The 14064-nt window shown below is 38.7% G+C and overlaps 1 protein-coding gene across 1 annotated transcript in view; it reads left to right on the plus strand.

Annotated features, from left to right (window-relative positions):
• Positions 1-14064, plus strand: part of LOC150075915 (sushi, von Willebrand factor type A, EGF and pentraxin domain-containing protein 1-like) — an 88788-nt gene that overhangs the window by 71099 nt on the left and 3625 nt on the right. Inside the window, exons 15-21 of the mRNA XM_090387687.1 lie at positions 647-878; positions 979-1131; positions 5247-5411; positions 5683-5817; positions 10966-11067; positions 12880-13029; positions 13551-13643. Of these exons, the coding sequence (XP_090243813.1) occupies positions 647-878; positions 979-1131; positions 5247-5411; positions 5683-5817; positions 10966-11067; positions 12880-13029; positions 13551-13606 (993 nt within the window). The 3' untranslated portion in view covers positions 13607-13643. The remainder of the gene's footprint in view (positions 1-646; positions 879-978; positions 1132-5246; positions 5412-5682; positions 5818-10965; positions 11068-12879; positions 13030-13550; positions 13644-14064) is intronic.

Here is a 14064-nt window from a genome sequence, read left to right on the forward strand (position 1 = left end):
CCAACGAGTGGCGCTGCAAAACTCATTCCAATGGAAAAAAATGTAGACAAGAACCAGAAAGTTTTAAAGGGATGCAGATTATTGCATGCAGTGGAACGGCATCGCTCTGTCACCCTGTCCCCATGCCAATATTGTGAATTTCGCGTACTACCACTTGTTCCTAGAGAAGCACTTGTTTCCAACAACACGAAAGAGCTGCTATTTATGGAGACCAATCAGCCATCTTGCGAGACAATGCAAAGTAGCTTGTGGCTGGTGCTGTGAGGGCATTACTACAATAATGACAAATAGAAGACCTTGAGCATTCTTCCCATCCACTCCGAACTTTGGATCGAGTTGTAGAGAAACCTTTGTACAACTGGATAGAATTTAATCGCAAAATACTTATAAATAAAGCTTTTTTTTTTTTGGAATAGGTGTTATCACTACTTTTCGAATGATTCTTTCAAAAAAAAGAATCATTCGCCATGTCATTGTAAATAGGATATTAGGAAAATGGTGGTAAGTACTCACAAAACATCCAAATATAGGAGCGTATCTCAGCTGGTTCAATTTTCTAATTATTTACCATCATATTCACATGGATGGAAATTTCTACCTTTGGCATGACGAACCAATGATGCTAATTTATTGCTTTCATATATAGGCTTCCTATAAACCTCAAGGATACGAATATGGCGAAGAAATACCAGACATAGAGACCCTAATCGAAGAAGTACAAGCAAGAACCAAAGACACTATATCAAATAACAACGATTTCAAAGACGAGCTTGCATCCGTCGGTGCATCTTTATGGGATGATTCCTTCAGTCAAGGAGTATTTGCAATGGTATGCCACAAGCCTGGTTACATTTTGGATCCAGACACCAACCGATGCTGTAAGTTAGTAGATAGTTACAGATTCACTTGAGTACCTTATTTCTACTTTACTGTGTTTAAATTGTTTCTTCGTCAGGCATAACTTTTGACACCTTACAGTTGAATGTCCCACTGGTACGTACGAAGAGGATGGAAACTGTCAAACATGTCCAGGCAATCATTACCAGGACCAGACTGGCCAAACTAGATGCAAACCCTGTCCCAGAATGACTATTTCCAACATGGGGTCTCGCGTCAAGTCTGACTGCAAAGGTGAGATTATATTTAACTAAAAACGGATAAATACCACAAGATATTTGTGGTAAACTATTTCCATATAATTTAGCTTCGCGAATGATATTTAACGTTCATAATTGTTCAGCTTGGTTCTTCAGCAAACATTTAAAAATTGCCCAGAGAACATAAATTTGAATTTACCTCATAATCTAATGCCTAGAGCTTTTGAAGCATATTATTTTGTATTCATTTAAGACCTATGAAACCAAGTGGGCCAAAAAATGCACTGTCTTACCAAAAGTCATGGGATGCTCCTCTGATTGCAGTAAATTCTGTGCGAATGAGAAATTTGGGCCTAAAATTTATAATTATAACTGACTTTATAATTAAAATATTTTGGCCTATAATAGTGATGACTGCTTAGCCTGGTATTCATTTCTAACTTCATTTTTTCCATCGTTCACAGAACGATGGGAAAAAAAAGAGCTAATAGTGTCTCAGAGGGAAATGAGAGTTGAATGTCATGTGGGGAAAATGTCCGCACGTCCTATTGCTCAGCAACTAAACACTCCCAAACCGACAATCGGCAATGTACTGAAGAAATCTTCCAGTCTTATGGACGTGTTAGAGTATGGGGGATGTCTGGAGATGCTAGCGACTCGCACATGTTGTCACCAAATGTGAAGTTAGGGATAGAGTCATGGTCTCGAGGTGTATAGACTAAGCCCATTGGCAACAGTGCATGGACCCTTACCTTTTCCGACACGACAACGCACTATATCACAAAACAAAGATTGTGAATGCGTGATTTGGTTTGAAGAAAATAACATTGGAACATTGCAGTAGCTAGCACATACAAATCAACTGAACTATTCAGGAAAGAACTGGAACGGAAAATTAGGATAAGCCCAGTACTGTTCTTCATTAGAGCAACTCATGAATGCTTTAAAGGAGAAGGAGTAGACCACAGTACCAACAGCTCTATGCCAGAAAGTAGTAGAAGGTTTGCCACGACAAACTGAAGTTGTCATTATGTCTCAAGATGTATGGCCCAGCAGTATTAATTTATTTGAATAAATATATACTTAGTGATCCTGAAATTATGACCACCCTATCCGTAATGGACTATGCTACATAGCTAGCAGTATAAAAAGCTGAACATCTTCCTACGCTGCAGCAGTGGTAATTGCATCTAGTCGTGCAAGTCAAAGTGATCAAGTAGCAGTTATGGAACGTAGTGAAGATATCACGGAGTTTCAAAACATGATTGTGGGTGCTCGTGCGTCGGGTGCTTCCATATCGAAAACGGCAGGTCTTGTCCGTTGCTCAAGGTCCAGTGTGGTTAAGGTGTATAAAGAATGGTGTCGAAGGATCAAACCACCTCCCGCAGACACAACTGTAAAGGATTACGCAAAGTGGATTTTCGTGGTAAGCGAAGGGTGCAGCGCGTTGTACGGGCTCAACAGCAGGTCACTGTGCGACAGTTGACATCGCAATACAATATGGGAATGCGAAAACAATATCCCAATAACTATATGCCACACACTGCGATGCATGGGGTTTCACAGCAGATGACCCAATATACACCCTCTCCTATAATAATAATAAAATTCTTTATTCATAGAAATGTAGGACACGAGTCCCGCTACAGGCATCCAGAGGAATCTTACAATTAAGTGGACACATTACATTCAGTACATACAAAACTACGTGGGCACACAGCAAATACATAGAATACATAGACAGTGCAATATACACAGCTAATATTGTAATAAATGTATTTTATAGGTATTATAATTGATTGATTATACAGAGCTTATATTCCATTATGGTACATAGATTTTATAGTTATTATATACAACTTGTAACACATTGAGACAGTCTGGACACTTTCATTGGGAGTTATGACTAGTTCCGCTGACAACTGCAGGAATGCTGAATGCACTTGACTATGGATTTGCACTTTTCTTCTCTGTAGACAGAATCTCTGGACCACCCATCCAAATCAATGTTTTCGGAGTTCAGCGCGCCGATGATGCTGTTCGGGAAGTGCCGCTTGAAGGTCGAGAGCTTCTGCAGGTTAGAACAGAGCACTGGTTTCTGAGGGCTCTACCAGGGATTCCAGCCTACGATTTCCCAGATATTAACGAAGTAGAGAGCAGCGGAGCACAAATTAAGCGCCATTGTGAGCTTCCTCGCATATGCCAGGTGCTGGGCCGGGGTGTATCTCAGATTTATGCAGAGCTGTGATTTTGATGTTGTATGGGGTAGGTGAGCCCAATTGTTGGCCCACTTCAGGACCCAGAATTCCAGACCCAGAGCGTCTTCAGACTGGACATAGGAGCAGCCGACCAAACTTCAATAACATAACTGATGATAGAACTAAAGTAGAAGAGGAGAAATTTTCTGACTGTTTCCTTGTTGTGCGCTCTACAGAGATCAAGTTTCATACTCCAGAAAGCCCGTAATCGCCCATTACCACTCCTAGGAATTTTACTGAATGAGTGGCGACGAGAACGTGCCTCGCAATGGAGGGCTGCAGAGAGGCTGCTGGATCGAGGTCTGCTTGTGCTCTAGGTGAGAAGATGACATATTTGGATTTGATTTTTCAGGGTTTATTTGAAACCCAAAATAGGTAACGTACTCATAGAAAGAGGAGAGATATTTGTTCAGGATGACAAAATTCGATAATTCCTCTGCCTGGTCTGGTGAGGTGTTAGCCGGGCTTGAGAGGTAACATACAATGTCGTCGGCGTGAAGGCCATAAACGCAGATATTTCATTCATTAGTAGAATAAATATCGCTGAAAAAAGCAATGCCCACAACGATCCACCTTGGGGTATACCGACTTCTACCTGTTTTGTGATGCAGTTATTCCTTTGCTGGAAGGTAAGGCACCTATTGGTCAGCAAATTTCTAAGGAGCCTCACTGCTAATCATCGTTGAGGGTGAATGCTGTGGTGTCAAGAACACGCTAGTTGGACACTGGAGGGCTGGAAACGAGTGTGCTGGTCCGATGAGTCCAAATACCTGGTGCAACACACCGACGGACGCCTTCATATGTGGTGCAAATGACACGATTCCATGGATCATTCCGCATGGCGCCCACTATCCAGGCAGGTGGCGGTGGTTGCTTAATATGGATCATGTTTTGCTGGCAACGGGATCTTCCAAGATAATGCGCCGTGTAATCGAGCCCTCACTGTGTACGAATGGTTCGAGGAATACAGTGAAGTTATCATTCATCTTGATTGGCTTCCAAATTCGCCTGACGTCAATCTAATCGAACACCTGTGGGATGTTTTGAAACGGGGAGTGAGGCGTATGGACGCACAACCATCATATATATCGACACTGTGGAAAACATTGTAGGCAGCAAATTCCTATGGACGTTTTCAGTCATCTAGTGGAGTCAATGTCCAGGCGAATAGTGGCTGTATCCGTGCGAACGGTGGACCAACACGACATTAGGTAGGTCGTCATAATTCAGTGATCTCTCAGTGTATGTTTTGTTTCGTTCATAATTACAAATATCCCATAACTTTGGGTAGGGAAAATTATGATGCGAATATTTTAATTATACATTTTAATTCAATATACCTATTTGTATTATGCAATTCAGTTCTTATTCTCTTTTGTTTAAGCACTCTTTTTCAGTCTGATGATAGGATTCTAAAACAGAAGCCAGAAATGTGGCCAATCTATTGTTTAATATTGAACTGTTCTAGTAGTTGAAATACAATTTTCCCTAAAAATAGTAATAAATTAAACATTAAAATACTTTGGAAATGTGTTTTTCCTTTATTATTCCTTTATTTTATATTTCCTTTATTCCTTCCATAAGATTTCAAGAATTCTTTAATGATTATACGGACACAATATACTTTTAGTGGTCTTCATTGAACTCAAATGAGCAACTATAATGAAAACTGAATGGACTACTGGACATTTATATGTCCAGTGGTCCATTCAGTTTTCCTTCCAATTAGTTTACCGGATAGTAAGCTCAAATTACAGACTATCCGAATGAAATCCAGACACTTGACAACCATATTTTCAAAGCTAAGGGGCAGTTTTTAACTCTTTATCTTGTAAGCTCAATAAACTGAATATAATATTATCCATCACTAAATCAAACACTTCTCTGATAGAGGTCGGATTAAGGGCAGAACTCCGTCTTCCTGAACCTGTTCGAGAACAGCCTATGACTGAATCAACCATCAGCACAGCTTGCGATCCCAATCCTTGTAGCCATGGAGGCACGTGTCTATTAATTCGACATTCCTTCCGATGCCTTTGCAAGGAGGGCTTCAGAGGTGAGTGAAGATGGATATGTAGCGTCCGTATTAAATTTCGGATAAGTAACATTAAAATGAACAATTTTTTGGCTTTAGCTCCCATTCTAATAGTATAACTGTTTTGGAAGATTTATATACCATTGTGTGATAGAAAGAATGGCTATTTTTCTTTAAATGACAGAATAAAGCCATTAAAGCAAAATAATCATTTAAAATATTTTTTGAGATGCTTCAATGGAATTTGAATTTGCTTGTTACTGAATTATGAGTTTGGTATTACCTTTTTTAGGATACCGCTGTGAGACTCCATACTGTCCACCGAATTTATGCCTGAATGGAGGAAGTTGTAAGGTCCATACAACTGGAGCTATAAGCTGTTTGTGTCCAGCCAACTATACTGGAATCAGGTGTGATAGAAAAAGAGGTAAAGTATTCATTTAAGTTCTTTCATCCTTCCAATATACGAGATTGGATCAAACATGAACGAGATTTTTATCGGCTTATTAACAGGGATGCGAAGCATCATTGGGTGGAAAGATAACCATTAGCTATAGTAGGCACTGAAAGACTACTTGTAGTTTAATAGTTAGAGGGAGATGAGGTCAGTTGTGACTTTTTTATTGTTTTGCTGCTACAGTGAAGCTTTATAGTGAAATGACGAAATTTACTTACAATAACGATTATTGTTCCTTTTTGATGTATATATTTAAAAGAACTGCAACATTAACCATAACAACTGTAATTTGTGTTACGTTTAAAATAACACACCCTTACAATTTCTTCCACTGATAAATGTAAACGGATAAGAAAATTTCCATATGCCCTTCCTACCTTCTTATTTCTTTAAGAATAGTAGCATCTGTCTTTTTCTTGTTCTGCTATCGTCATAAGTGGCTGTTATCTTTCAACTTTCAAGCAGACTAATATAATTCCAGTTTGCAAAAAATTGGTTGGGAAATAAATATATCCCATTACTGTCTCATCGCCATATTCAACACAGAAAGATTTTGAGAAACTGAGACATAAAATCTTTCAAGTTAATTTTCAAGTATCTCAACGCCTTAAAGATCTTTTATGGATATTCACCAATATTGTTGTAGGTTTAAGGAACACCAGCAACTTGGCAACTTAGGTAACTTGCGTGTGTTCTGTGGTCGATTTGCTGTTTGCTGGAAGAAAAACCATGCTACCCTCACCTGAGACCGACTAACTAAGTCACGTTGAAGACCCATAAAAATTCCTCGCGTCAGTGACAGGATTTTAACTCAGGTCTTTTCCACCCAGTGTGGGGAGGACAGTGATTATACCAGCTGTGCTACCCACGAAGGCTCACCAATACCGTGTTCTTCCTGAAAAATATATTTGCTCCAATCTTGCTGTGTTTCCCCACTTCAAGCATACTATTCTTGATAAAACTAAATTGGCAGGGAGGGCAGTAAGGTCGTAATTCCACCATGCACTGTAAGGCAATTTATCGCATAAGGCATGAGACTGCATTTGAAATGCTGTGTCTTATTTTTAGGTGCGGTATCCATACTGCATTTAAAAAAAAAAGAGACATCTAGCTTATTGAAATATTCCAAAGACGGAGAACAAACCTTAGTGAGATTCGCAAAAAGGCGACCATAAAAGGAGATACGGTAAACTCTTTAAAATCGGGCATCCTTGGGGATTGAAAAGTCTGGATTTTAAAATTTTCCGGATTTTAGAGAGGTATGCGTAATGGTTGAGCAGTTTTAGAAGAGCATTTCAATAAATATTAAGCACAAACAACTGAATTTACTTACATCTGTAAACATTGCTTAATGACTGTCTTGTCCTTTCATCTGTTTTGACAAGCAGCAGGGATGGATAATGAAAAGGTCTTAATTCTGATAGAAGATCAAACTTGCCTTTGTAACGAGTTGGTCTGATATATATTGCGCTATTTCAACAGACAGCTTCAGTTATATTACGACTTTGAAAACACCGAATTTGTAATCCGTATGGCAGCTCACATCGAACAATTTATTTAAAATTATTTTGCTAGAGTGTTATCACTAGAGGTCGCCCGCTGTCTAATGAGGAACCTGTTATTACTGGAACAGGTTATCATAGCAGCCTATCTAAGAACAAATGGATAATTAACCTTTTTGGGATGCCATCCTTTGAAAGTAATGAAATATCAGATAAATCGTGGCAAAGGCTAGTTTGTTCTACTATGAGAATTTAAATAATTTTATTATCTACGCAATTTAAATCCTTCTGATCGTAAAAAAGGGATTAAGGGACTAGATAATCCTGCCAGCATATTACACTGGTGTGCAAAATTCAAGGACCAGTCAGGTTTTCGCCTGTAGCTTCTCATAGGAGTGGCCTGGATATGGGAAAAGCACACCTAAGGAACCTCGTGAAGTACAGAAATGATGAAGGAAACAACACTGACACAACAACAGAAACAAAACGGTACAGAGGGATTTTATTCAAAAATGGCAACATAGCACTGGCTGCCATGATACAGATGCATCACTGCCAAAGATGGAACAAAGTGAAGAGGTGGTTCTCAGTAGGAGATATGGCCACCCCTAATGCAGGCTTTGCACCGCCTATCCATACTTAGAACAATGTTTTTGATAAGTTATTGCGGTGACATCGTCCATTCCTCTGTCAGCGCCATCTTCAGCTGGTGAACATTTCCTGGTGGGGTGTGTGGACGTGCCGCTAGGCGTCTCCCCAGAGCGTCCCATATGTGTTTATATGGGATTTTGATCGGCGGAACGGGCAGGCAAATCCATACGAGCAATGTCCTCACTTTCCAAAAGCATATCAACAGCTGCAGTGCGATGGGAGTGTGGCTTTATCATCCATAAACACGAACTCTTATGGATATAAGCACGAACTCCGTGCCAGTGGCACCTCGGAACAGACCCACATGGGGAAGGATTACCTCAGTACAGTAGCATGCACCGGTTACAGACCCGCCTTCCAGTATCTTGTACGTCCATCCAAGATAACGCCTTCCCAGACGAGAACACCTCGACCGCCATATCAATCCCTTTCAGTGATGTTTGCGTGGTGATACCGTGTGTCAACTTCTCGCCAGATTAGCTGACGTTCAGAATCGCTGCTGAGACTGAATCTACTCTCATCAGTAAAGAGTACCTTAAGTAAAGATTTTGTGGTTGTAAGCCTTTAGAAATAGTGTTGGTCCTTAAGTTTTGCACACCAGTGTATAAAGAGAGAAATGTCACTCATTATTGTATTGACTCAAATACAAATGCAATCGTTGATACGAGCTTTTCGGGATTTCGGGATTTTAAAATGTTGACTTTTTTTTTTATAAAATGTGCCGGATTTTAAAGAATTCCAGCTTGTAAAGTGCTGGATTTTACAGAGTTTACCATATTTAGAACATGTAAGATTGTTGGCATCTGATTGAATTTTAAAGATTTCTGAGAGGGATTGGTAATATGAAAGTAAAAATTTCACGGTATTAAATGATGCTAGAATCAGGGGATTAATTCAAACTAAGGGAGTTTTCTTTTACGGAGTGAGTTGATGCAAACATGCATCTGATCTCCATCATTGACTTTCTGACCGTTACTGCTGGGATCTTGCTGACTCTAAAACGCATATCAGGGTAGGATAATATATCAGAATGTAATCGACTGAAGGCTAGAATAGTTCAGCAGTAAACTCTGAAAACGAGCGCCGGATCGCAGTAAACTCTGAAACGAGCGCCGGAGGTTAAATCACCAGTCACTCAACTTCTCCATGTTTGTGCTGGTAGCCATGCGATACCAGCACAAACACGGCGGAATTGCCATAGGTTGGCTGAGACCACCCACAAAAAAACAAATAAAACAAAATATATTTATACAGTATATAAACTCACTTTATTGCCAAAAAAAATTTTTTTAAAATTATTTGCAGGTTTACAAATAAAATTACACCATTATACAAGCATATGGAAACAGTATAGAACAGAAGATTGTCCCAAAAAAGGGACAGCGGGCGACAGTCACCACGGATAGCTAGACCAAAGATGACCAACACTATATCCGACAGGATACATTCGAAGACCGGCGCATACATTATAATCCGATCTCCACACATCAAGAAATTAAAACAAAATTTTCTTCTTAATCATTGGAACAGGCTGCCACCATGAGCAGCTAAATCCAGTTCACCTTTGAATTTCCCGGATGGTTTGAAGAAATTCAAAGTCGATTTGGGTCGGTACTTACGGAAGGAGGAAAACATGTGTTTCTTTGTTTGGCTGATACAGCAAGTGTTAGCTTCTTTGTACCGTATAGCCAATACTAATACTAATACTAGTTACATTCCCTGTTTCTCTGTTTCTCAACATATGTATTTGATTCTGTTAATCCCTGTATTCATCTAACTATGTATACGCAGTAGACAGTTTAAAAAAAACATTTTCATGGTCATGTTCAAAAATCGGGAAGCTCATTTGAATCTGAAATGTTAATAATAAAGATTTCAGTTCATATTCGTAGCTGATTCTTTTTTCTAATGTAAGGTTCGGTGTATCTTAAATAGCGTGATTTTTTTGATCAACCCAAAAAGTAATTAATTATTTTTATATCACCTTCCTGTCATCTTGAGAGGAAGGTGACGTAAAAATAACGCTTTTCACTTTCCTCCTATCACATATATATTCCAAAAAACTGAACAATTATACTTGACTACTTGTTCGTTTTAGATTTGGCGCCGAGACAACAATTTGTTATGTCTGTGAATGATGTATATATCCTGTGGTTGGCTGTGTGGAATGAAAACTATGCAACATTCACCCAAGCCCGTCTAACTCTGCCACAGTGGGAAAAGAGCCCATAAACTTTCTCTTGACGAGATGCGTAAAAGGTAAAAGTAAAGTGCAGCCATTATCAACCCACTGCAGGATGGAAGCCTCCTCAACAATTCATGCTGAGGGAAATGGACCATAATCTGCCACGCTGGTCCAGTGCGGGTTGGCAGATCGACCGTATTCAGCAATCAGGGGCTTGAACCCCGGTCTACTCAAAGAACGTGTGCTACTGCACCCCCCGCTCCTGACCACTCGGCCTTCATACCCGGGCTTTTTTTTTCGTATGATGTGTGAGGACGGTGATTATAACCATATGCTACTTGAGAAGTCCGCTTGAACACTTGCTGAACATACTATATAGGTCTATAAAATTTCTGTTATGATTATATTGGAGGTACTGTATATGGTTGTTACTTTTAAAAGTATCAACTCTATACCACCAATAATGATTTTGAAAGCCTACTTATTTTGATGGATTGTTGAATGTATTGAATTTAGCTCAATGGTTTATATACGACTGTGTCTTCTGCGATTGCTGTAGTTAAATAAGTTATCAACAAATAAACACACGATAAATTATCAATGTTGAAATTCATACCTATTTTTGATTTAACTAATATAAATTAACATGATTTTAAAAATAAATAAAACTGCCTTTCTTAATTTAACTCTTTTCTTTTCCAGTTATTAAAATGTTATTTGATTGTTCAGCATTATATCTACATATAAGTTATTAATTATATTGCTTTAATTTTTCTGTAGTTATACAGAGAGATCCTTGTGCTTCAAATCCATGTCGACATGAAGGGCAATGTATTCGAAATGAAAATAAATTTACGTGCAACTGTACAAAGCAGTACACAGGTAAGAACAAGGACCATTCAAGTTTATACAATTAATAATTAAATGAGGGAACATTATGTATGTAAACCTTATTTGTAGTAATGAAGTGTCAAATTGAATTGCTTGGTTGTAGGGACAGAACGAGATTGGGCGTTCTTGTGGTTAGCACAGTTGGTGTAATCATCGTCCTCCCCACAGGGGGTGAAAAAGACGAGTTCGAATCCCGTCAATTACGCCAGGAATTTTTATGGGCCTTTTATTAACAATGTGGCTGAGTTGCATAGTAAGTAGTACTGTAATAGCAGTGGAAAATGACGCGGAAAAAAAAAAAAAAAACATACACACTTCATCCATAATTACCTTCCAAGAATTTGTCTAGTTCTTCCTTGAATTTATTCAAACTATACACTTCCACAACAACAGATGGAAGCTTGTTCCAACAATCGACAACCCGCTGGCTGGAGGCAAACTTACACAAATCTATCCTGCAATCATCCTTCTTCAACTTAAATTTATGACGCTTCGTGTGTGTAGTTTCAGAAAGAGGCAGAATGCCATTCATTTTCAGCTTACTCAATCCTTTCAATGCCTTAAACACCTCAACCAGAGCACCCCGCAGGTGCCGAGTCTCCAAACGCTGCAATTTGCAGAACTGAAGCCTTTCTAGGTAAGAGCACCCTCTTGTTCCATTCACCAATCTGGTTGCCCTTCTCTGCACTCGTTCCAGCAGCTCTACTTCCTTCTTAAACTGAGGTCTCCAGACCTGTATACAATACTCTACATGCGGTCTAACCACGGCTTTGTACGAAGGGATAACCACCTCCTTATCCCTACCAGCAAAGTTTCTGTATAACCCCATGATGTGTCCTTGCAGCACATCTGCACTGCTCAGAGAATTTCATATTTGACTGCACAATTACCCCCAGGTCTTTTTCATTTTCTGAGTGTATTTCCACACAGTTGATATGCTACTCTGAGATTACTGCTACCCATATGTAGTACATTGCATTTGCCAATATTAAACTTCAAATGCCATTTCTCAGCACATTGACCTAATATTTCTAAATCTTGCTGCAGTAGCATATCATTACTGTCGTTAACCACCCTGCTAACCTTTGTATTATCTGCAAACGTGGACAGTAAGCCTGATATACCTTCATCAATATCATTAATAAATATTGAAAACAACAATAGGCCCAGCATGAACCCTGGGGACCCCCACTTCGTGGACTAATGTTAGTTTATTAACATTAATCCACGAGGAGCAGTGCCCATTCCTGAGAACAATCGAGAATTATATCCAAAAATTGCATGTGTTCTATGGTGGTTTAGATGGTGATAATGAAAAATAAGAGAAGAGTATACGGGAACTAGGATTTTTGATGAAGCGGGAAAATTAATAACTAAGGGATTGTGATAAAAATCTGAAAACACTACTTTACGATTCAAGTTAACCCAAATAAAAAAAAAAAGGAAGTAGTAGTCTGAAGAAAAAATCCGCATAGAGGCGGAGGAAATAACAACTATGGAAGTGGAAGAGGCACTGAATATGTCAAATGATGTGGTATGAATTGATACTCTCGAAGACCAAAAAACTTGTAAAGACGGAGTGGAGAAAATTGACTCAACTGACCCGACGTGATGTTGTAACAGTGGACGGACAATGATGGTAATTACTGTTTGTACATACAAATATATATATTATTTTTACATGTATGCTTTAGTTCCCCATTGTACAATTTGGTTCGAGATAGTAAAGAATTTTATTGATGAATTTTGAACGATTTCCATATTGTTATTTATTCTAAATGGAGCAATGATCAATTTTTCTAGGTGATCGCTGCGAGTTTCACGTTTGCGCTGAAAGATTTCGTAAATGGTATTGTTTGAACGGTGGCACCTGTGGAATGATGCCTAACACTAACTCCATCGTATGCATCTGCCCTCCCAACTTTATGGGCACGTGGTGCGAACATCCAGAAGGTAAATTTTCGTTTTCGGTATATAAACAGCTAAAGTACCATGCCAATGTATGAGTATGTTTCCTAGATAAGAATAGATTCTTTTGCAAAGGATAATACTAAAGTTCTGCATGCTTTACGTAGTTCCAATGCGTTTAATCTTTTACCTTAAAATTAATATGAGTATTAGTAATGGGTTTCTTCTAATGAAATAAATTTATACTTCTAAGTTTTCATTTTCTCCAAAACAGTACGAATCAAATCTCAGACAAGTCAATCAATCAATACGTCATATTGAGCTGTTTTTTTTTCCATATATTTGTACATTAAATATATGAAAATAAGTTGTGTTTAATTATTTTAAGTTATCCTGACTTTTGGTTTGTACTGTATCTACCAAACAGAGATTCTGATGGTGGTTGGTGGTAAAATATTTAATTTTCAGTTTCAATTAAAATTCTTATTCCTCTAATAATCTTTAATATCTGGTGTATTGTGGTGGCGGTTGGTGATGGGATAACGAATTGTTTTTTCTTCTTATAGCCCTTTTAAGAAACACCTCCAGATGGACAGAGGTACCTAACCTGACGGTGACGTAATAATTCCTGAGAAAAAAAACGTGCTTCGTAGTTGAGGGTGAATATTTGATTTATGAGCATGTATATGCATGTCTGCGTGTGCATCTATAGTTTCAACTCGTTTAGAGCTACATAGTTACTGAGCGCTCCCTCTCTTTACTCTGAAGATACCTACTATTTCCTAACCTTTTAAAAGTGCATAATTTTTACAGTTTAATAACTGATACGCTGTTAATAATGGCATTAGCATTTAGCATTAACATTGGTAGAGGCAAATGATGCAAGAAAGCAAGCTTATGCAGCATCAGCCAAAAAAAAAAAAAAAACACTTCCATTTCACCCCTCCGTTCGTTCGAAATACCTGTTCAGCTGAGCCTTAAAAATTTATTTAGGCTATCAACTTCCACAACAAGGGATGGAAGTCTGTTCCACCAACCAACTACCCGCTGGCTAAAGGCAAATTTCTGCACATTTATCCT

The sequence above is a fragment of the Mastigoproctus giganteus genome, chromosome 13 (assembly GCF_048544385.1).
Source record: "Mastigoproctus giganteus isolate SK-2022 chromosome 13, ASM4854438v1, whole genome shotgun sequence".
NCBI lineage: Eukaryota > Metazoa > Arthropoda > Arachnida > Uropygi > Thelyphonidae > Mastigoproctus > Mastigoproctus giganteus.